The following is a 24,709-nucleotide window of genomic DNA, read 5'->3' as shown; positions in this document are numbered from 1 at the left end:
GAAAAGAAGAAGAAACAAAAGGAATACTACAATACTACCAGATTGCTTCTGGGAACTGAAACACACACTTCTCAAGATTGAAAGGGCACACATCAAATACAGTTATTACTATAAAAGATGTACATCAGGGGATTTCACTGTAGAACTTCAAAATATTAGAAATTTCAAGTTATCAAAGAGAAGGTATTTCAGAAAGAAAAGACATATCACATACAAAGGAAAAGAATTAAGAATGATTTTAAAAAAGGATTTTACTTGAAATGCAGAGATATAGAAAGAGAAGGAGAGAGAGAGAGAGAGATCTTCCACCTGTTGGTTCATCTCCCAAATGGCTACAATAGCCAGAGCTGAGACAGAATCAAGTTAGGATTCAGAAGCTCCTCCCAGGTCTGCATGTGGGTGTGGGGCCCAAGCACATGGACCATCCTTCTGCTGCTTTTAGGAAGGCAGGGAGCTGGATCAGAAATAGAGCAGTAATGTCTCATACCAGTAGCCATATGGGATCCAGCAGCAGGCAGAGCTCTGCTTGGCTTGCTATGCTAGGTGCTGGACCCACAATACAAATTTTTTCCAACAGTGCTGTGTCTGATGTGCATGACACTCTAGAATTTTTTTTAAAAAAGATTTACTTTTATTGGAAAGTCAGATTTACAAAGAGAAGCCGAAACAGAGAGAGAGAGATCTTACACCTGTTGGTTTATTCCCCAAGTGGCCCTAATGGCTGGAGGTGAGCTGATTTGCAGCAAGGAGCCAGCAGCTTCTTCTGGGTCCCCCACATGGGTACAGGAGCCCCATGTTTTGGGTCATCCTCTATTGGCCACAAGCAGGGAGCTGGATGGGAAATGGGACAGCCGGGACAAGAACCGGCACACATATAGGATCCTGGTGGTTGTAACACGGGGATTTAGCCACTAGGTTATTGCACCAGCCCCAACACTAATTTTTAATTGTGGTAAAATATATGTAACAAAAAGTAGCACTTCAATTATTTTTAAGTGTATAGTTCAGTGGCATCAGTTACATTCACAAAGTAGTGCAAGGATCACTATCATCTATTTCCAAATTTTTTACATTACCCCAAACAGAAACTTTGTAGCAATAACCTCCCATTACCCAGCCCTGGGTTCTCTTTAATTTACCTTCTGTCTCTGAAAATACGCCTCTTGTGGATAGTTCCCCTAAGTGGAATCATGTAAGTCTGGCCCTTTTGTATCTGTACTATTTCACACATATATTTGTATCAGATTCTGTTTATCTATTCATCTTTGAGGGGCACTTGAGTTGTTCCTCCCTTTTGGCTATTGCAGATGATCTTGCAATGACCTCAAGCATCTGTGTGAGTACCTACGTTCAGTTCCTTTGGAGATTGCACACATAAGCACACAGAATCATGTGTGTGTTTGTGTGAAACTGCTCAGTGTACTGGTGTTTCTCAGAGAGAAAGAACCAACAGGACTTACAGTGAATATATATATACACACACACATATATATACATGTAGGTGTATATATATACACACATGCATATATGGAAGAGAGAGGGAGGAGAGGGAAACAGAGAAGGAGGGCGAAAGAGAAACAAAGACAACAACTTCTTTTAAGTAACTGGTTTGTGCATTGTGGGGGTTGGAAGTCTGAGTTCTGTTAAGCAGAAAGGTAGGCTGGAGACCTGGGGAGAGTGGACATTGCAGCTCAAAGGCCATCTGGAGAGTCTGTTTACCTGAAGGATCTCAGGTTTTTTCCTTGCAAAGTTTCAAATGATTTCATGAGGCCTACTCACCACAGTCATCTGCTTCAGTCATAGTCTACTAACTTAAACATGAATCTCATCTAAAAATGCCCACAGGATCATCTAAGCTGGTGTTTGATTAAATATCTGAATACTACATGTAGCCTCACCAGGTTTACACATAAAACCGCCCATTGCATAGTATAACCTGAATTCTATATTTAACCAAATGCCGAATTATTTTCCATAGTATCTAAATCTTTTCATCTCTGTTAGTAATATGCAATGTTCCAACTTCTCCACATTCTCATTAGCACTTATTACTTTTCTTTTTTTAAAAAAAAAACTTAGCCATCCTAATAGATATGAAGCAGTAGCTCATTGTGGTTTTGATTTTTATTTTCCTAATGACTAATGATATTGAGCGCTTTTTAATGTGCTTTTTGTCCATTTACATATCTTATTTGAAGAAATGTCTTTTTAAGACCTTTTCCCACTTTGGAATTCAGTGGCTTTTTACCTTTGAGTTGTAAGAAATTCTTATTACATTATCTAATATGGATGAAAGTCCCTTATCAGATATATGATTTGTAATTTTTCCCCCATTCTCTAGGTTACTATTTGACTTAATCATGTTCTTTGATGCAGAAAAAATTTTCATGTCAGTGAGGTCCAACTTAACATAGTTTTGTTTGTTGTTGCTCATGATTTTGGTGTCAAATCTAAGAATCTATTACCAAATTCAAGCTCATGGATTTACCTATTTTCTATTTAAAAGTTTTGTGGAATTAGCTTTCATACATATAACTGATTCATTCTGATTTAATCTGTACATATTTACACATATCATCATAAATGTGCCAGCTCTTTGTATATAGGGCTCCAACTGTATTCTCTAGCATGTGGACAGCCAATGTTCAAGAAATTGTTCTTTCCCTATGTAATAGTCTTGAATCTTAGTTGAAAAACAGCTGGCCACAGATGTGTAGTTTATGTATAGACTTAATACTATTGCACTGGTCTCTGTGTCTATCCTATTACCATAGCTTTGTAGTAAGTCTTGAAACTGACATGTACAAGTCTTCCATCTTTTAGTTTTTTAAAGTTTTGTCTATACAAGATCCCTTGCAATTCCATATTAATTTTAAGTTTTCTTTCTTTGAGTCAGGAAAGCAAAAATCCATTGGGATTTTTGTAGGAATTGCAGTGAATCTTTAAGTTGCTTTTGACATTACTACTAATGTAATAGTAAGCCCTTAAATCTATGAACACGACATACTTATCTATTTATTTAGGTCTTCTTTAGTTTCTCTCAAGAATGTTTCATAGCTTTCAGTGTATGAGTCTTTAACTTCTATTAAGTTTATTTCTGGGCATTGTGTTCTTTTGGGTGCTATTGTAAACAGAATTATTTTTAAAATGTTTTTTAAGAAGATTCTTTATGTATTGATCTATTTCAAAGGCAGGGTGACAAAGAAGGGGAGATGGAAAAAGAGACAGAGAAATTTTGTATTAACTGCCTAAACCAGAAGTAGCAATAGTCCAAAGTCAGGAACCTGAAACTCCATCCAGACTTGTCTATGTGGGTGTCAATGGGCCCATCTCTGGCTTTACAGGTACATTAGTAGGAAACAGGATTGGATAGCTGGGACTTGAACCAGCACCCTGATGTGAGAAGTGGGTGTATCAAACTGTGGCCTAAATCAATAGTTTTCTTAATTTATTATTCAGTTGTTTATTGCTGGTGTACAGAAATCCAACTGGTTTTGGTGTCATCTTATACCCTGTGACTGTGCTGAATTTATTAACTCTAGTAGGGACTTTTTTGTGGGTGCTTTAGTATTTTTCATATAGGATTACTCCACCTGCAAATAGAAATGATTTTACTTCTTCCATTCTAATGTGTATGACACATATATGTTTTTCTGGTTAACTGTCCTGGCTACATCTTCCAGAACAATGCTGAATGGTAGTGGGGACAGTGTTGCTGGTCAAATAGCAGCCTTCTTTTATTTCTGACCTTGGAGGAAAGCCTACAATCTTATAAAGGCAACTGTTTTTGTGTTAAAGCCAGTGGGATATCTTCACAGGAAAGAAATCATAGAAAACCTGAGTTATTAGTCATTTGAGCTAAAAGCAGAGAAAGCAAAGGGACTAAGGAAGACAGGTGGCAGATATGAGGGATCAAAGAGAAGATCATTCTGGACCCAGTGTGATGTTTAACCCAATCAAATGAGATGAGGGCAGAGGAAGAATGCATAACAGCTATTTAAGATGTTTGAGTACAATGTTTAGAAATTCTATGCAGTGCTCCACAAAAATGAACTCACAGTAATGAATCATGCGGCAAAGGAAATATAAAGAAACAAGAAACTGGTACTTGTACATGCAAATACCTGTAAGTTGAGAGTACTGCTTGAAGACATCAGAAGGTGTAGGTCCCATCAGTAGAAAGACATCAATGATTCCACTCTCTGACATCCAGTGTATACTGGTCCGACATCTGATCTTTTGCTTAGCAGCAGTTGCACCCATCTTGGTCAGTGCGTACTGGGGATGGAGTAGAATAAAAACTTCATAAATGTCTCCCTACAACATCCATCTATCCAGGAGTGAGGCTGTTCCTTTGTGGACACTGCCGACACTCTGATTACAGCACAAGGCTCTTGTGCCAGAGGACTGCCACTGTCAAAGCAAGAGCTTTGACGACCCTGCAATGGCTCTGTAAGGATGGCTTGCAGCCATGATCCACAGCTCACCTCTCCTGCAGGTTCTGTATTGATCTCCACAAGTGTTTCTGAGGCATTCAGCCAGAAAATGCCTATAGTCTTGCCAAGTTTGTGAGCCAGGAGATAAGGGATTGAGCCATAAATGCCCATTTTGTCATGAATTTTATACCCATAGACGTCCAGGTTATACAGACGGTAAGCATCTCCGTCTCTGAAACACACATAAGGATTGTCATGCATCAGCATCTGTCCTTGAAGGGGAATAGCTCCATTTACCTCCATAAACACTGAGGGGCCACACCTCTTTCAAGAACCAACTCTTATTTCTTCCCTAAAGATTCCCTGACCCACCTGGGTAAAAGTGATTCTCTCTTTCCTTTGACACTCCCTTCTATGACAACTGGCACACAGGATACCCTATCTTGGGCATCTTTCATAAATATCTTCTGGAAGGGGAGAGAGCTGTCTCCTGTATCTACCACAATAACAAGTACGCGGATGAAGAACTGACAGATGAATTATGACACTTTCTTACAGTGAAAACCAAAAGACGGTGTCCTAAGAGGATTCTGTGGCGCTGATAGGGAAAGAGCAAGAACTGAATCTGGGTCAGGAGCATAAAGCTCAGGTTTGTATGAAGTAGCACAGCTTTGGACGGATTGGTCACTGTGTCTACCTCAAAAGTAAACAGCCCCTGGACCTGCCAAACAACTCGGTCAGATTACTGCTCTACAGTTTTGTTTCCTCTTCCTGATCTGGCATCTGTCTATTTAAAGTGATAGCCTGAATTGAGACAATCTCCCTGAGGAGTCAAAACTGATCCACAAGGCTGCTTTCTTTCACTCTCACACTCCTTGGCCACTTCTGGGATGGCTTGTTTCTAGGTCAGTGATTTTATTTTCAGCATTTGCTTCCAGGATTCACAGAAAGGAGCTGAGAGATCAAAGTACAACCGAGGAGTGTAGATCTTCCCCCAAAATTCAACCACAGCAGCTCTCTCTTTTCACCCCTCTATATATTTAGGATCAGCATTACAGCTTTTATAATGATGTAATTTTTACCAAAGAACGAGAAAGAAAACTGAGTACCGTTGCTCTGAATGATCATTCAAGGAAGATTCTTTTTTTTTTTTTAAAGATTTATTTTTATTATGTTTTTATTGGAAAGGCGGATATACAGAGAGGAGAGACAGAGAGGAAGATCTTCCGTCCGATGATTCACAGGCAGGGAGCTGGAAGGGAAGCGGGGCTGCCGGGATAGAACCGGTGCCCATATGGGATCCCGGGAGTGCAAGGCAAGGACTTAACCACTTGCGCCACCGTGCCAGGCCCTCAAGGAAGATTCTTAAAGACCCACAAACAGTACTGCAGCGCAAATGACCTGCCATATATTGGCACTGGCTCAGTAATCTCACAGATGTTGCTTTCAGTTGTTTCAATCCAGAACCTGCAGCATCCTATGAGAATTCCTGTTTTCGTTACCTGGTATTTTTAAGTTGGTGTGATTCTGCATGTTGTGGGATCCCATAGACATGCTCAAATCCATGTAAGGAGAAATCCAAACCAATGGAGGTAGGACCTGTAGGGACAGGGCACAGTTGCTTCTTAGAGGGACAATCTGTTAAGGAGATTCGCTTTGCTCTTTTTTAGTGTAGCAAGAAAACTAGTTATTTTAGAGATATAGGGAAAGTGCAAATGACTAGGAGAGAGAGCCTTCACTTAAATTTATCCTCATGCAGCAGAGAGATGGGATAGGGTGGATATTTGGCTTAGTGCTTAATATGCTGGCATCTCATATTGGAGTGCCTGAGTTTAAGGCCTGCTGTTGGCTCCTGATGCTAGCATCCTGCTGATACAGCCCTGGGAGGCAGTAATGACAGTTCAGATAACTGGGTTTCTGCTATCCATGCGGGAGATCTGAATGGAGTTCCTGACTCCTGGAAAGAAAGAGATTCTCAGAGAAGGTAACAAACAGTATGATGGAGAGACTGAAAACCCCTGTGCCTGTTAGTTTCAGGTACTATGCTGTAGACAGAGATGGCCAGAATAGGATTTGTTATTCTATGGGGTCAGGAGGCACTATGAGGAAAATATTTCTAATCTGATAAGGTCCAACTTTCTCTGAGAAGGTCAGACTCCCTCATCCTAAGCCAAATGAGGACTATCATGGATGGACAAGTAGTACCCAGGTGAATGATGTGGAGGCTTGGAAAATGAAGGCCTACTGTTTGGATCATCGGGGCTGGTGAACTCTAGGACTTTTCTCATTCCTTGATGCTCATACAAATAGAATATGGAATGAATTAGCTGTCTACCAACTGGACTTAGTTCCTTCCATGAGCTCCACATGGCCCAAACTTGTTTTACACAGCCCATGAAAGACATACGGTCCCCATATAGTCATTATTTCTCTATTGCAGTGCATTAGAGAACAGCAAAGGACTCCAAACTAAAATTCCTATTCACTTTTCAGCATTCGGTGATTTTAGATGTCAAAGCTCAAGGGACTTTCAGGTAGAGATATGTAGTCATTTTGGAATGATCTGTGTTAATATCATATCAGTTTCAACTTTACCATTAGTTTTGACATCCACAAAGTTTCCAAATTTCTCCTCCCACAGGCCTAGATCATCTTCTTTTTCCTATTCACACAAAAAAGGGAAGCAAATTGATATAAATTACCACAAAGATATATTTCATTTTAAAAAAAAGACTGAAAAAAATAAGTTCTCTTTTAGAAGACCAGTTTGTGATGCCAAGACATTTAATAAATAAGACATATGTGTGTTCTGCACGGTGTCAATTATCTCTTCTTGGTCATAGCTGACATGAACATAGATTTTTTACTGTGGTAAATATTCATATTAAATGTACCATTTTAGCTATTTTAAGCATTAGACATATTTGCTCTTGTGTGACCATCTTTCATCATTTGTAGCCCGAACTTTTTCTTCTTGTCAAACTGAACTTTCCCTAAGCGTACTCTTAAAGAGTACTTTTCTATTTCCCTGTCCCTCCTTCCCAGCAATATCACTGTACTTCCCACCTCTGGATTTCACTACTCTATCTGTGGAATCATACAGTATTTCTTCTTATCCATCTAGCTTATTTTACTTAGGATGAGATCTCTGAGTTTCATCCACGTTGTAGCACATGTCAGAGTTGCCTTCCTTCTCAAGTATCAACAATATTCCTTTGCATGCGTATATCACATTATTTTTAAGCTTTTATCTGTGATAACTGGGTTACCTTCTTCTTTTGGTTACAGTGAATAAAATCGCTATGAATACGAATGTACAAATACATTTTGTTTCTGCATTCATTTTGGGGTCTCTGCCCAAAAGTAGAATTGTTGGATCATTTTATAAAATTTGATGTGTAATTTTTTGAGGAAGGGTAGGTAACACTATTTGACATAAGTATTTTTACTTGATCCAAAATGATACAAAAGCATTTTTGAAAAATGCAGTTTCTACATATTTAAGAATTTCCATTTTTTCCTTATAATTATGTGAACCACAACATTTAGAATCAAACAATGAAGGTTTGTTTTGAGAAAATATGAGTGAAGAGTTGCTTTCTCTGAAATGTACTCTTCTTCACAAACCTCCACTCTTCATTCAATTAGCTAAACTATTGGCTCATTCCTCATACTAGACTGAGAAGTCAGGTCAATCACAGAGAGAAGGAGAGAGAGAGAGAGAAAGAAAGGGAGGGAGGGAGGGAGAGAGAGGAAGAGATAGGAAGAGAGGGATGGAGGGAGGGAGAGAGAGAGAAAGAGAGATCTAAATCTAGGAGCCAGGAGCTTCTTGCAGGTCTCTGACATGGGAGTAGGGGCTGGCCCAAGGGCTTGAGCAGTCCTCTGCTGATCTCCCAGGCTATCAGCAGAGAGAAGGATTGGAAATGGAGTAGCTGGGATATGAACCACCGCCTTTATGGGATGTTGGCAGTGTAGGCAGAGGAGTAACCTTCTATGCCACCATGCTGGCCCCTGAACTTATATTTCTTTAAATGAACTGTCTGCCCATTTATAATTTTTCCCTCATAGTAAAATTCTTAACATGGTGGCTATTACATTGGGGTCTAAGGGTGGGGCTCAGAACTTCCTCAAATATTTTCTATAGAGATGGCTTGTAGCATCCATCAGCTTCTGACAGAAGGATCTATGACAGAAAACTACTATCTAAGCCATCTCTACCACTCTCTAAAGTTGATTTGACACATTGTTACAAAACTGTACAAGGCTCTCTCACACTTGCTCTTAATTTCTGTTTGGAAAGGGAGGAAAAGTACCCTTTTCTCATGCTCACCAACATGGGTCAGTTGTCTGAGAAAGTAGTAGAGGATGGCCCAGGCCTTGGAATACTGAACCCACATGGGAGACCTGGAGAAAGCTCCTGGCTGCTGGGTTTCGATCAGTGCAGCTCTGGCTGTGGTGGCTACTTGGGGAATGAACCAGTGAATTGAAGATCTCTCTGTATGTCTCTCCTCTCTCTGTAATTGTGACTTTCAAGCAAAAAGAAAGTTTACGGGAAAAAAAAAAGAAAGAAGTAGCCCGTTTATATGTGATAGAACAAGCATTCTTCTACAGAAATACAATTCATTGTCTGCTTTATGATGATGAATATGGTGAATGCAACAAACCCCATCACTCAATCTACATTACCTTGTAGGTGTCACCTGAGACATTCTTCTCATTTTCTTTGGTAGTTCTGTTTGAATACAAATAAAATAGTAACACTTCAATGACAAAACTGACAGAATTTTGTTCAATAGTTTCATTTCCAACTTTGAGAGTCCATAAATTATGTTAACATTGAATATAAATTATGCAAATAAAAGCTTATAAGATTGAACATTAGTGACATACTAACTGAACAATTTGATTTCTTATAAAAATATAGATGTACTTGAGGTTTTTAATTTTTTGAAAAGATTTATTTTTTTTTGGAAAGGCAGATCAGGTTTATATTGAGAAGAAAAAGACAGAAAGATCTTCATCTGCTGGGTCACTCCCCGAGTGGCTGCGACAGCTGGAGCTGAGCCAAACTGATGCCAGGAGCCAGGAGTTTCTTCCGGGTCACCCACACGGGTATAAGATCCCAAGGCTCTGGACCTTCCTCCACTGCTTTCCCAGGCCAAAAGCAGGTAGCTGGATAGAAAGTGGAGCAGCTGAGACACAAATCATTGCCCATATGGGATCCTGGTGCTTGCGAGGTAAGCATTTAGCCACTGAGCCCTCACAATCGAGCCCAAGTTTTCTCAATTCTTTAAAAATATCTCTATCAAATTTTTTATAACCTGTGTAATACATACTCATAATATTTCAACAAATCATAAATAAACAAGCTAGAAAGCATAGTTCTCCTCATCATGGTACCCCTAGTATACTGCAAACTAACATATAGTCTTCTGGACAGATTGTGAAAATTATTCTTCCATTTGCAGGTATATTTGGTTACTCATTTTCCCACATTCCTAACAACAATTGATTTCATCAATCTTTTCAGCCTTTATCAATCTAAAATTTTAGAATAGACAATGTATTTCAGTCTGTATTTCTGTGATCATTAATGATGCAGACTATCTTTTTTTTAAAGATTTATTTTTTTTTTGGGCCCGGCGCGGTGGCGCAAGTGGTTAAAGGTCCTCGCTTTGCATGCCCCTGGATCCCATATGGGCGCTGGTTCTAATCCAGGCAGCCCTGCTTCCCTTCCAGCTCCCTGCCTGTGGCCTGGGAAAGCAGTCGAGGACGGCCCAAAGCTTTGGGAACCTGCACCCGCGTGGGAGACCCGGAAGAGGCTCCTGGCTTCGGATCGGCATAGTATCGGCCCGTTGCGCTCACTTGGGGAGCGAATCATCGGAAGGAAGATCTTCCTCTCTGTCTCTCCTCTCTGTATATCCGCCTTTCCAATAAAAAAATAAATAAATTAATTAAAAAAAAAAAGGTTTATTTTTTTGGGCCCGGCGCGGTGGCGCAAGTGGTTAGGGTCCTCGCATTGCACGCCCGGGATCCCATATGGGCACCGGTTCTTAAAAAAAAAGATTTATTTTTATTGGAAAGTCAGATATACAAAGAGGAGGAGAGACAAAGAGGAAGATCTTCCATCCATTGATTCACTCCCCAAGCAGCTGCAATGGCCAGTGCTATGCCGATCCGAAGCCAGGAGCCAGGAACTTTCTCCCAGTCTCCCACACAGGTGCAGGGTCCCAAGGATTTGGGCTGTCCTCGACTGCTTTTCCAGGCCACAAGCAGGGAACGGATGGGTAGTGGGGCTGCTGGGACCAGAACCAGTGCCCATATGGGATTCTGGTGCATTCAAGGTGAGGACTTTAGCTACTAGGCTACTGTGCCAGGCCCGATAAACTATCTTTTAAGACACTCAATGGTACTTTCATTTCTTCTCCGGTTATTTGTTTATTCAAGGTAGCTCTGTTCTATAGTTATACTTTTATGTATACAAAATATTTCATATATATGATTATTCACAAAACCACTAGTTGTAAAAAAAAAACAAGATTAAAAATAGTAGTCTAGGTAGTGTAGGTGGGGGCATTTGGTATAGCCGTTGAGATACCATTTGGGATGCTCATATTCTGCATGAGAGTTCCACCTCTGCTTTCAATCCAGCTTCCTGTTCATGCTCACTCCAAAAGGAAGCAGGTGATGGCTGAAGTACTTGGGTCATTGCCACCCACAAGGGAAATCAAGACTGAGTTGTGGGATCCTGGCTTTATCCTGGCACAGCCCCAGCTGTTGGAGAGCATCTGGGGGGTGAATACGCAGATATAATATCTCTTTCTCTGTCTTCCAAATAAATGAAAACATAAAAATAAATATTAAAAAGGTCCAGGGCAGGAGTTAGGCACAACAGTTATGATGCCACTTGGAATGTCTGGCTCCACTTTGAATTCCAACTTCTTGTTAATGTATACTCTGAGAGGTAACATGTGGATACCTGAAGCCCATTTGGGAGACCTAGATTAAGTTCTGGGTTAATGGTTCTGGCCTGATCCAGCCCAAGCTGTAGTAGGCACATGGCGAGTGAACCAGTGGATGGAAGATATCGCTCTGTGTATCTTTCTCTTATCCTGTTTGTGTGTCTTCCCATCTCTCTGTCACTTTGCCATTCAAATAAATGTTAAAATTACCAAAACTTGGGAGTCACTTTTGTCCTAAAGTCCCTGTAATTACCTGAAAAAAATGAAATGTCTCAGGTCAACACTACAGCAAATAAATTAGAGTGACTTTCAGTTATCTACTTGGTGACTGGTATTCACAATCAGATTAAGGTCTTCATGTTTCAAATAATCTGTGAAAATACCTTTGTTTGTGAGGAACCTGTAGATGTTCAAAGTATAATTGGCCCAGGGAATTTATGCTCATCACAACCTCTTCTCCTGATACCAAGTCTACCTTGAATGGCTTTGCTATGATATGAAACTTTATATCTCCTTCTTCATTTGTCAGTACCATACTGCCTGAATCTCCTGAGCAGGAAATCAGCCTAGGAAACAAAGCACAAAGAGAAAAATAAATTACTATAGGTTTATATGGTTCTACGCAATTTGCAATTCAAACTAATTAAACAGTAATCTATTCATTGACACAATACAAATAAAGGAATAGAGGGGCTGGCATTGTGGCACTGCATGTTATATTGATAACTGCAATGCTGGCAGCCAATACGAACACTGGTTCAAGTCCTGGTTACTCCACTTCCAATCTAACTCCCTGCTATTGCACCTGTGAGGGCAGTAGAAGACAGCGCAAGTACTTGGGCCTCTACCACCCACATACCAGACCTGGATGGAGTTCCAGACTCCTGGCTTCAGCCATTGCAGCCAATCAGGGAGTGAGGCAACAGATGGAAGATCAATTTTCTGGGGGCTGGGGGTTTCCCTCTCTCGCTCTTTAAGTGTGGCTTTCAAATAAGTAAATCTTAAAAAAATAACTGGGTTGGGGAAGAGTCAACCAGGGTAACTGACTGTATCCATTGATACATACATAAGCCAGAGTGGGTATGGGCCAGCTAGGTTTTGCCACAGCATCAGCTGGCAAGTGCTGAAACTAGGAGGCAAATCTTATCAAGTTAGACTGCAGAACCACCTGGAAAGTGCAAGATCTGGGACTGGGAGTGATGGGTTGAGATTCTTTTTTTTTAGATTTATTTATTTTATTACAAAGTCAGATATACAAAGAAAGCAGGAGAGACAGAGAGGAAGATCTTCCTTCCGATGATTCACTCCCCAAGTGAGTACAACGGCTGATGCTACGCCAATCTGAAGCTAGGAACCAGGAACCTCTTCTAGGTCTCCCACATGGGTGCAGGGTCCCAAAGCTTTGGGCCGTCCTCAACTGCTTTCCCAGGCCATGAGCAGGGAGCTGGATGGGAAGTGGACCTGCTGGGATTAGAACTGGCATGCATATGGGATCCAGGGGCATTCAAGGCGAGGACTTTAGCCGCTAGGCCACGCTGCCGAGCCCCTGAGTTGAGATTCTTAACTGGAGAGCATGAGAACCAGGGCTGGAGGCAGGCCTGATTAGACAGGGAGTGGCACCTGCCAGCACAAGTGTGTGCTGCATAGTGGGATTGGTTGGGTTAAGCTAGGCTTCAATGCCCATCAACATGTACTAGTGCTGAATGAGATATTGGACAGACTGGATCAGTCTGCTGCACATACCAGTAAGCTTAGGGAATCAGGGCTAGGGGCAGGCCTAGCAGGGGATATTAGAGGTTTCTCTGACTAGGCTGCAGCTCCCACTGGTATATGTGAGGCCTAAGTACGCTGGGTCGGGCTAGGTTACAGCACCCTTTGGTTTGCGTAGGCGATGGAGCTGGAGACAGAACTGACCCAGCAATTGCAACTACTAGCGTATGCCTAGGCTGGTGTGGGTGATGGACTGAGCCAGACCCAGTACTGGCAAGCACACAAAGGGTCAGGTCTTGGATCACTTCAGATGAAGTGTCTTTGGAGATCTCCCTAACCGAACTGTTGGACTCAGAACTCCAACCATGGGGAGAATGACAGGATCTGTGGTCTGATCATGGAGTGCAAGTGTGAGAGCTGGACCTGTTTAGTGGCTAAGACGGAGTAGCGGACAGCACAGCCTGATGTATACAGAGGATATGGCAGTCCACAGGAACCTGTAGAGAACATCTGGTACCATAACAGAGGAAGGAGGGCAGAAAAATTGGGACCACTAGCCCAGCCAAGTGTTAACAGCAAATATCTGGGTGAATGGAGACTCTGAGGTGGACTACATCAGTCAATGGACCTTGGAAGGACTTCTTCATCCTTGGATTGGCAAGACCAATAGCATTTCAGAACTATCAAAACCACTTAAGCAGAACCCTCAGAACATGCTCCACATTAGGGACCCTGGGATGATACTGGGTGGCTGTTCCCCATTCCCGGTACTGAGGTGGTTGGGAGGCTGGGTGTGGCTTCTTCTCTTCTCTCCCTCCTTCTTCCAGACACAGGAACAAGAAAAAAGAAAATGTGAAAACAATGGTCTCACACAATTTCCCCTAATCCCCGACCCTTCTCACCCTAATCAATTATGTAAACATCATAAAAAATAAAATGCAAAAAAAAAATCAGGTTAAAAAAAAGCAGTAGAGAACTGTCGCCAAAGCAAAGGCTTTGGGATTGACAGCTTGACTGAACATCACTCTACCTTACAAATAATTCAACCTATTTAGGTCTCAGTTATCTCAGTTATAAAGTAAAAATTCTAATAGAAATTGAACTTTTGGAGGGAACATACATGTAAAGCATTTTTTCGTTTCTATGACATTGCTCTGTAAAATCTAAACCCAGGAACTGACATCTGACATTGCAGCATAGCTGGTAAAGCTTCCACCTGCAATGCTTGCATCTCACATTGAAGAAACAGTCTGAGACTCCAAATTATTACATTTCTGATCCAGTTCCTTGCTATGCCTAGGAAATCAGAAGAAGATGGCTCAAATAAGAAGTTGGTCTTTTCCAATCATGAGGCTGACCCGAATGGACCTCCAGGCTCCTGTTCTGTCCTGGCTCAGCTCTAGCCTTGGAGAACATTTAGAAAGGGAACACACACCTGAAAGCTATCTCTTTCTATATCCTTCTCTCGCTGTCATTCCGCCTTTCAAATAGAAAAAATAAACTTTAAAAAAATTTAAAACCCTCGGACTTTTTTGCCTTCAGGCTTTTTTGTGGGGATACCTGGCAATTGGCATGCCTTTGAATTTTGAGTTCTGCATGACAACCATAATGTCTACTACCTGGTTTAGTAGAGTTTTTTTTAGAGATTTATTACTTTTCATAAATAAAATAAATATTAAAATATATCTATATGTTATATATTTAGAAAAGCATTTTATATATTTATAAAATATAAAAATAATATAAATAAATAAAAGTCAGATATACAGACAGGAGACTAGTTTTAAAAGACACTTATTTTGGGCCTAGTGGCTAAACCTTGCCTTGTACATGCCAGGATCCCATATGAGCGCCGGTTCTAATCCTGGCAGCCCTGCTTCTCATCTAGCTCCCTGTTTGTGGCCTGGGAAAGCAGTCAAGAACAGCCCAAAGTCTTGGGACCCTGCACCCATGGGAGACCCAGAAGACACTCCTAGCTCCTGGTTTCAGATTGGCTTAGCTCAGGCCATTGTGGCCACTTGGGAAGTGAATCATTGAATAGAAGATCTTCCTCTCTGTCTCTCCTCCTTTCTGTAAATCTGATTTTTTAATAAAGATAAAAAAAGACACTAATTTCTGCTGACTACTGGTAGTAATTTTACTACAGAATGTCATGGTTTTACTTACATTAGTTTAACAGGACTGCCATAATAAAGTATCCCAGATTGTATAGTTTAAACAACATAAATGTATTTTCTTACAATTCTGGTGGTTATGTGTCCAAGACCTAGATGTTAGCATGATTAGGGGGCCTACTTCCTTGGCTTGTAGATGGCTGCCTTCTAGCTGGGTCCTGGGTACAGTTGTTGGTGTGTGTGTGTGTCCTAATCTCTGCTCCTGAGACTTTCAATTACACTGGATTTGGGCCCACTTCAGTGACCTTATTTAGATGTAATTACTTTTTCAAAGGCCCTATCTCTATACACAGACACATTCTGAGGTACCTGATTTTAGGGTTTCAATATATATATATTTTGGGGTAAGCACAATTCTGGCTATAAACCTAGTAGTTCATCCTCTAATGGTAATCAGATTCTTTTTGCCTTCAAATTCAACTAAATTAGCCAACCAACCTTATATTCCCACCTGGAGAGTCTTTTGATTTTACCCACCTCTTATACTAATAACTCTATCCAACAGGGCTCACTTTTTCATAACAGACACAGTCCTGGCTATTTTAAGCAGGAAGTATAGACATAACATGCAGAATTAAATGTTCGTAACATCATGGCAAAAGTTATGGTAGTAGGGTTCAGGCTGGTGCTCTAGAAATGAACTTTAGAACAATACTGTGTAACAATACGGCCAGGAGAACTTCTATCTTATCCAGAGCCAGGAAGCTGAATGATCAGATGTGCTGTGGCAATTACTGGGCTCCAAGATCATACTGCCTTCGCTGTTTCCAGAGATCCAGAAAAACAAGGCCCTAATGAATGGCCGCACCACAGTTGCCAGATCAAACCAGCAAAATGGGAAACTCAGTTCAAGATTTCTGAAGGTGTAAATGACTGGTAGAAGATGAATTCTATCAGAACCTTCAGCTACAAGGGTATTGGGGAAATGTACTTTTTAGCTTTCTAGTTGCTGTATTAGTCAAAGACTCCATAACAACAGGTTGGAACAGAAACTGAAATATTGCATTTATTTCTAAAGCTACTATTTATCATTGCCTTTGCTTTATGGAAAAGGTAACATAGAAACAGAAGATTACAGTCTAATTTTACTTATGAACACAAATGCAAAAATGTGACAGGATCAACTAATAAGGTGAATCAGCTAAGAAAATAAAAAAGTAACATGATAACTAGCTATGTATATTCACTGACTCTACCACTAAACAAAAGCCTTGAGAAACGTCTCTTTTGAATTCTCATTACCTAAGTTCTTGGCATTTATAGTGGCTCAGTTTTCAATACTTCTATCATAACTGAATTAATTTATCCTAAACATCTTATTAGCCATAATAATTAAATAATAAAAATGAAAGCACTGGGTACCATCTTATATCCCATTAGTAAAAATAACATTTAAAAAAACCCAGAAATCAACTGGCAAAGCCAAGCTGAAATATCCCTGGAAAGTATAATGAGAAATGGTGAAAGTTTTCAAGTATGTAAAAAATGTTTTTAGTATGCTGAGATTTTTTTCCCTGTAGGCACTGGCTATTAATTTATCTCTGATTCTAAGTAAGATTACAAGTTAGACTTCTGAGAATACCCTTAATTAATGGAGAGTCAGACTGACTATAAATTACTCTCAACAAGTGAGTTTGGCTAATTAGGGCTCCTGGCGCTAATTTGAGTGCATAAATAAAGCAGCTTTCCTTCCACTTTCTCTCAAGGGCTGACAAATAAACCATTTCCACTGTGAGTTAGAGTGAGGATCCAAAGTTCCGCCTCTTTCCATATTAAGTGCTGATAAGTCAAATGGTGGATTAAAAAAAAAAAAGATTTGATAACACAGAAAACCAATAGTTATACCCAAATAATTGAATACCAACTCTGACAGTAAATACACAGTGAACAGATAAGATAAGCAAAACAAAATTTACTTTTCAATTACTTGCACAAGAACATACTGAGGATCTAGCTAAAACACCTTGTTATTTGACTTACTTTACAATACTTGGCTTGCTTGTGACAACATCAGAAACTTCATATCTGGGCTTCAGGGGAGTCTCTTCATTGATTTTAAGCCTGAAAATATTTCTTTCTATACCATAAATTTCAGCCACAAGAGGAATCTGGGAATAGATATATGAGATTAGCCTCAACAGGTTACCCTAAGGATGATTTGTTCTAAGGTAGTCAAATTACACTAACCAGAAAAGCAGGTTAAAATCCTATGTTCGATCGGAGAAAAGTGGCAATAATAAAAACCCTCCAATCTAAGTATGTACTTGGTCAACTGCATCTGTGGTAGCAACAAAAAAAAAAACCTCTATGAATCCTATGCCTGTATCAATATATAATTGAACCAGATCTTATATAGTTAAGGGGTTTCTATTTATGAGGACGTGAAGTAATAGCCATAAACTGAAATTAACCTTGAAAAATTGGGACATATGTCCATTCTAAGTTACATATGTAAGAATAAGAATTGGGGTAGGGAGAACGTTTGGCATAAAAAATTAAGACATCATTTGTGGGCCTGGCGTGGTGGCCTAGTAGCTAAAGTCCTCGCTTTGCATGTGCTGGGATCCCACATGGGCACCGGTTCTAATCACTTTGGTTCTGCTTCCCACCCAGCTCCCTGTTTGTGGCCTGGGAAAGCAGTCGAGGACGGACCAAAGCCTTGAGACTCTGCACCCATTTGGGAGACCCGGAAGAGGCTTCTGGCTTCGGATCGGCTCTGTTCCAGCTATTGTGGCCACTTGGGGAGTGAATCATCGGATGAAAGATCTTCCTCTCTGTCTCGCCTCCTCTCTGTATTATCTGCCTTTCCAATAAAAATAAAGCTTTTTAAAAAAGATTTATATAAAATAAGTGAAAATATATTTAAAATATTAAATGGAGCTTTTAAATGAGATTAGAGAGCATGAATTTCAGTCCCTTAGAAATGCTAAAGGTATGCAAAGTCCACTTATGAACAGAGCTAAGACAGGTCTTCAGAGAAGAAATACCTTTTGGACGTTCTTTTTAAGTTTCTACTTGGTTTTCATATATCCTTTCGTAGAAAGGCTCATTTCGAAGAGTCTGGAAAAAGAACTGTAATTTCCTTTTTCTTATTTCTTCCATATACTGTAAAAATAAAACCTGATTCTTTCTTATAAGCTCAATTTTGAATGGTCACATGGGCAAAAGTGTGAGTCATTATGTAAAAATCATGGTGGTAGGAAGGCAATGCTATGGCATAGTTGCTTAAGCTTCTGCCTGCAAAGCAAGCATCCCATATTGGTGCCAGCTCCTGTCCTGGGTGTTCTACTTTTGATCCAGTACCCTGCTAATGTGCCTTGGCAAAGCAGCAGCAGATGGCCCAAGTGTTTGAACTCCTTCAACTCCTGCGAAAGACCCAGAAGAAGTTTTGGTTTCTGGCTTCATCTTGGCCCAGTCCTGGCTAATATAGCCATTTAGGAAGTAAACTGACAGATGGAAGCTCTCTCTCTCCTTCTCTCTGTAATTCTGCTTTTAAATATATCTTTGGGGGAAAAAATCATGTAGTAAAACCAACTTTGCCTATGAATTCAGGCAGAGGATTGGTCACAAATATCTGAAAATAACTTATTATTTGTCCACATTTGGGAATCCCAACTAGTAGAGACTGTAATAAAGTTTGTTAAGAAGAGTGACCATGACTTTATCAACTCCTCCTTACTGGCTGAATTTTGCTTTTCTTTTCAGCATCATGTTTCTATGATATAAAGAAGTGTTCATTAAAAGGTCAAGAAGAGTGAGCCACTACTCCCAATGAGTTATCCAGACCTCTAGGCTTCAGAGGACTGGTTTAAGTGTTCACTAAATTGCTATAGGACATGACCTAGCCCTTCCACGGTTACAGTCAGTTGATTTATTGCAATTACTGATTCTCTGATGCTGACTTCATGCTGGGTGTTAGCCTATCCTCAAGGAAATTAGCCTGTCCAGGTGCGCTTCTTATTGTGTGTCCAGTTCCCAAGTTAGCTGCCTGTTTTTGGCCATTTCTGCAGAAACAGTGCAGGTTGGCAAGTGATCTGCTGAGGAGGTAAGTGGTTGTACAAAATCTTAATTTCATCAGTTTGAGATGGAGTGGTAGAGACATCATTGCATCCTTGCAGAAGCAGCTAGAAACTTTTGTCTCTGGTATAATCTTTTTAACAGGCTGCAAAAGAAAGTGATGTGCTGTTGAATGGTCGTGCATATCATGAGAAAGCATCAAAATTAGCAAAATGAAGTAGGCTGGACATAAAGCTCTGCTCCCAACAGCCTTGCCAGCAGTTCTTCATACCTGGAAGAGAAGCATACGGTTCCCTGCATTGATGTCTGAGGAACTGTGTCAGCTCTATTTCTCAAACCGGGTCGAAGTTTCACTTTAGGTAGAAAATTGATCATTGTAAAAAAGAAAAAAACAGTTCTTAAAAAGAAATCAACCCTGTTCTGATCTATTTCTTCCTAGGCTTTATTTTGCAAGCTTCTTTACCAAGTATTTATCTGATTATTCTGGCATGAAGAGTAAGTCCAACAAGACATTGGGACCCTGCAAAGACATGCATCAGAACTTGCCCTCCAAGCCCAGATGACAACATATAAGTCAATACTTCTACTTATTCTGTAACATTACTGTGTTCTGGGAGCATCATGTTTGCCATGGACTGAACTGTGTCCACTGTCATATTCATGTGTTGAGGCTCTAGTTCCCTACTGTTTACAGTATCTGGAGATGATGCCTTGTTTAGATGAAGCCATATGGGTAGAGTCCATACAGCATGGGATTAGTGTTCTGATAATAAAAGATTAGACAATATTTCCTTCCACTCCATGCCACCAAGAAGGAGACAGCAAAGTAGAGGACCCAGGGCAGACAATGAATGTGATAGCACCTTGATCTTGGAGTTTCCAGCTTTTAGAACGGTGAGAAATAAATGACTGTTTGCCCTCAGTTGGTGCTTTGTTAATGGCAGTCCAGGCTTAGAAAATGTTGAATGAAGCTGAATTCTGTTTCCTGGTTGTTTATTAAGGGCAGAATGGGGGAAACAAATCAAGAGGAAGACTTTTTAAAAATACATAAAACAAAAACTGAAAAAAAAGAGGAAGGCTTTAAAAAAATTAACAACAAATCTTGACAACTCTAAATGTACTGTCTTTTGGGTTTCAAAGGTGTGGGGGTGGGTAAGCACTAGGAGTACTGAGTCTGTAGGAATCTGCCTCCTCTGTGCAATTTGAGAACATCAGCTGTGAGCCGAATGTGATCCTCTCAGACTCTGGGCTCTGAGAGCTTGACATTTAAGGCTATCATTCTGATTAAGCAGATGGAGACAGTGAGTTTTAAATCTTCAGACCATATTCATGGCAGATCTTAATCTGCATTTCCTTTAAAACTCATGTCTCATCACAGTGACAACCTTTAACAGAGACTCTTACATTACACAATGAACTCAACACAGAGTGCAGATGATTTTCAAGAAGACTGTCTGCATCTTCATGCCCCAACCAGGATGACATCTGAATCCTTGGTCATCATCTGAATACACTGTGACAAGAGGGGCCTTGCAAGGGCACTATTTGCCTAAGGCAAAGACTGTCTAGATGGCTGTGGTATTTCTGCACCTATCCTGGAGGGGTCCACACAGGTCTCAGTCCCGAAAGCTCTGTCAGTGACATCCAGGATCCTCTGAAGCTCCCTTCTGAGCCAGCTTCTGTCTTATACGGAGATCCTAGGGAAGTCCTCCAGGACTGAAGGCATCCTGATCTGTTGGACCCTGACCTGAACAGCATCGACCTTCAGATTCTGGGGATCCAAAGAAAAAAAACTAAACCACATCATGGGCAAGGGCACCTACAGAGATCCACCACTATACTGGCCTCCAGTTGGGTTGAGATTGTTTCATTTTGTTCCACAATTAGCATTCAGGGTGATTTAGTATCATTTACTCTGCCTCTAAATGTCTCCAGGAGAGCAGACTTCTATGTCCTTAACATAGTAAGCTTCCCCAAAGGAGAGGAGGGATTCTTGCCCAGACCACAAGAAACTGCAACTCCCTGGTGTTAGGTACAAGTGAAACAGGAAGGAAAACAAGACAAGGAAAGGAAAAATGGGACAAGGCAGTTCCTGACAGCTGATGGCAGACCTTAAGGTCCAGGAAACCCTCTGATGGACTCATTCCACTTCTGGGAGACAAATGCTTCTGCTGACCCCGGATAGGGTTTGGCTGGGGGTCATTTATGAAGCAATATGCAAATCGTAGGTAGCTCTTCAGGAGGGAAATCAGTGCTGCTTCATGCTCCAAGAAACTCAGTTACCAAACTAGGCTACAAAACACAGTATAGTGGAGGAGACTTGGTACAGTAGTAGGGGATCCAGAACTTCTGGAGATTACCGAGAGCTGAGAATTCATGATACTCAACATGTACAGCAAAAAGGTGAGCAAAACTTTCCAGCAAGCTGGTAACATGAGAATCAGTATTAGATTTTAGAGAAAGGCTAATTTTCCCATCTCTGCAGCTAAAAGAAATTACCACCATGACTTTGACTTTAGGTTAGCAGAAGCTGGGGACAGAGAATAGAGAATACCAAACTCTCAAAATGACACTACGCCCTCTACACTGAAATTTGGGCAAGGCAGTTATAGCACAGGATTCCATATCAAGGAAATGGATAAAGCCTCTAAAGCATCCTAACAAAAATACCCTTCCTTACTGAGTAACTGCTCCTTCTGTCTGGGAACAAAGTTGGGACTCTTTTCTAAACAAAAGGCCTTATAAATGTTAGCAAGGACCCCTTGATGTTGTGGAGTAGTTCTTGTTCTGTGAACTTTCTTCCATATAGCACTACTATGGCAATCACAAGATTTCGTTCAGCTTGAAGCTGGCTTCCCAGAATAGTTTGTTAGTAGGTTGGTACAGTTGATTCAAGATGTTAGGAGACACAGACCACGTGGCCTTAACCATGTTTCAGTTACACAAATTATCAGGAAAGTCATTTTGGTCTATGAAGCCCTAGAAATTCAGGGTGCCTTAAAATATGGTGAAGGATCCGGAAGTGAGGGCCAGGTACTTCTGTGCAATGATGCTTTCTAACACAGCCCCTAGCATTTCCTGTGTATCTGGCTGATGTATATGGCATGTCTGAAGCATGATAACTTGACAGAACAGAAAGAGCATTTCAGAGATGCTGTGCTATGCTCTTCACTATGTGGCAACTATGGTGAATGCTAGTGAAGCTGCTCAGCAGGTGGAACATTTGTGACTTGAGTTTCCAACCTGTGGCCCCTCTAACTGTCCTCTGGTCCACTCACAGTTTGAGCTGTGGACAGTCACTGAATCTGTATTTTACTGTCTGTAGGTTCAACTGTCCGAGAAGTTTTCAAAAAGTTGCTGAAAAGTATACATTCTATTTTGAGTTCATTTACATATGAGCTTTTTGAAGTACCCTTATATGTTGTCTAAGAGTGAAACAAAGTACATAGGTGCTGGATGGAGTCTATCAGATACAGGAGAAAATTCCAGCTACCAGCTGAAAATTGGGTCTAATAGATTATGCCCCTTAGGTATATTACAAAGACTAATGTAAAGGAAATAACATGCGTGAAACATCTAGGAAAACCTCTGATACACAGGCAATTTCACATTTATATGGCTATTATGGCATTAGTATAGGTAGGAAATGATGACATTCTTTCTCTAACAAAGTTTATTTCTGAAGCAAATAGAGTTTACTTAGTTTTTGTGATAATTTTAACATTCAAACAAAAGAAACACACAAACCAATCACTCTGTAGAAAACATGTTCTCTCACCTTTGCTGCTTCTTCAATAATCTGGAACCTGGTGCTGTCCTTGCCTGTTGTGACTGAATCTAGTAATGCCCGATAGGTGGAATTCTTTGAGAGCTGCTGCTGTTTCTGACGCCTGTGAACGTGCAGGATATAGACACATAAGCATTACTTGTGGCTGCAGGCATCCATTAGACTATATCATTATGTGGAAGTTACTAAAATTCCTATGACACTGGGTAAACTGGACACTGGAAGAGTCTGTATCACTAGGATGCTAATAAAAGTAGTACTAAAAGAAATACAAAAGAAATTATTCAACATAACATTGCTGGAGGATGGTGTCTTATCTCCTCTATTGAAAAGATGGGGCAATTTGCAGAGATGTCACCTACAAGCTGGTTAATTTTTCTTTCTTTTTCCATGAAGTGGATATTTTAGTAGTAACTCAATAAACCCTAACAGAATCCTGAATAATCTCAGAGTTTAATAAGGTGATCAGGCACTCACTGTAGACTTTCTTTGAAAGTATCTCTTTGGAATTAAAATGATATGCTTTCTCCATCTAGAACAGAGAGTAAATAAATAATATGTTAAAATGTGTGAAGTAATCTTTTTTTAGCTCAAGAGAAATTTTTATTTCTTGTGATAAGGAGGCAGTAGGGAGGTATAGTTCCCTAAAGAAACTGCCTCTGAAACAATTTTTAAAAATTATTTTAATTATAGGATCAAGTAAAAGTATTCTTTTAAAATGAAGACTAAATATAAAAGCTTTATTTGTCTATTTATTTGAAAGGCAGAGCAACAGAGAAAGTGAGTTAGAGACAGAGGACCTAGTGCAGTAGCCTAGTGGCTGAAGTCCTCACCTTGCATGTGCCAGGATCCCATATGGGCACTGGTTCTAATCCCAGTGGCTCCACTTCCCATCCAGCTCCCTGCTTGTGGCCTGGAAAAGCAGTCAACGACTGCTCAAAGCCTTGGGACCCTGCACCCATGTGAAATGCCCAGAAGAGGCTCATGGCTCCTGGCTTTAGATAGGCACAGCTCCAGCTGTTGTGGCAGCTTGGGGAATGAATCAAAGGATGAAAGATCTTCCTCTCTGTCTCTCCTTCTCTCTGTATATCTGACTTTCCAATGAAAATAAATCTTTTTTCTTTTTTTAAAGACAGAGACAGAGAAAGAGATCTTGCCTCTGCTGGCTCACCCCTCAAATGGCTGCAAGGTGGGGCCTGGCCAGCCACAGCCAGAAGCTAGCTGGATTTGAAATGGAGTTGCTGGGATTCTGAACCACTATCCTGATATGGGAGGTCAACAATGTGAGTAGCAGCTGCACCACAATACTACATCCTCCTCCCTACCCAATGCAAAATTTTAAAGATATGTTTTTGAGGCATGGGAAAACAGGCACCTCACATGGTGGTAATGGAAGTACACAATAATACAATCACTATGAGGGAAACCTGGTAAGAGTTAGCACATTCCTGGACTGACTTCATAGTATAGTGTGTTAAACCTCTGCCTGTGGTACCAGCATCCTATATGGACACTGATTTGAGTCCTAGCTTCTCTACTTTTGATCTATCTCCCTGCTAATGTCCCATGAGAAAGAAGTGAAGGATGGCCCGAATCCTTGGGCCTCTGCATTCATGTGAAAGA

General features: G+C 40.6%; 1 protein-coding gene across 1 annotated transcript in view; it reads right to left on the bottom strand.

Annotated features, from left to right (window-relative positions):
- Nucleotides 1-24,709, bottom strand: part of GANC (glucosidase alpha, neutral C) — a 53,924-nt gene that overhangs the window by 25,386 nt on the left and 3,829 nt on the right. Inside the window, exons 3-10 of the mRNA XM_040970107.1 lie at nt 23,078-23,189; nt 17,263-17,390; nt 11,782-11,964; nt 9,123-9,168; nt 7,032-7,098; nt 5,939-6,035; nt 4,488-4,668; nt 4,125-4,278 (exon numbers count right to left, since the gene is read on the bottom strand). Coding sequence (XP_040826041.1) covers nt 4,125-4,278; nt 4,488-4,668; nt 5,939-6,035; nt 7,032-7,098; nt 9,123-9,168; nt 11,782-11,964; nt 17,263-17,390; nt 23,078-23,189 — 968 coding nt within the window. The remainder of the gene's footprint in view (nt 1-4,124; nt 4,279-4,487; nt 4,669-5,938; nt 6,036-7,031; nt 7,099-9,122; nt 9,169-11,781; nt 11,965-17,262; nt 17,391-23,077; nt 23,190-24,709) is intronic.

The sequence above is a fragment of the Ochotona curzoniae genome, unplaced genomic scaffold (genome assembly GCF_017591425.1).
Source record: "Ochotona curzoniae isolate NIBS_2020 unplaced genomic scaffold, NIBS_Ocur_1.0 scaffold_4701, whole genome shotgun sequence".
NCBI lineage: Eukaryota > Metazoa > Chordata > Mammalia > Lagomorpha > Ochotonidae > Ochotona > Ochotona curzoniae.
This window is presented reverse-complemented; position numbering and strand designations above follow the sequence as displayed.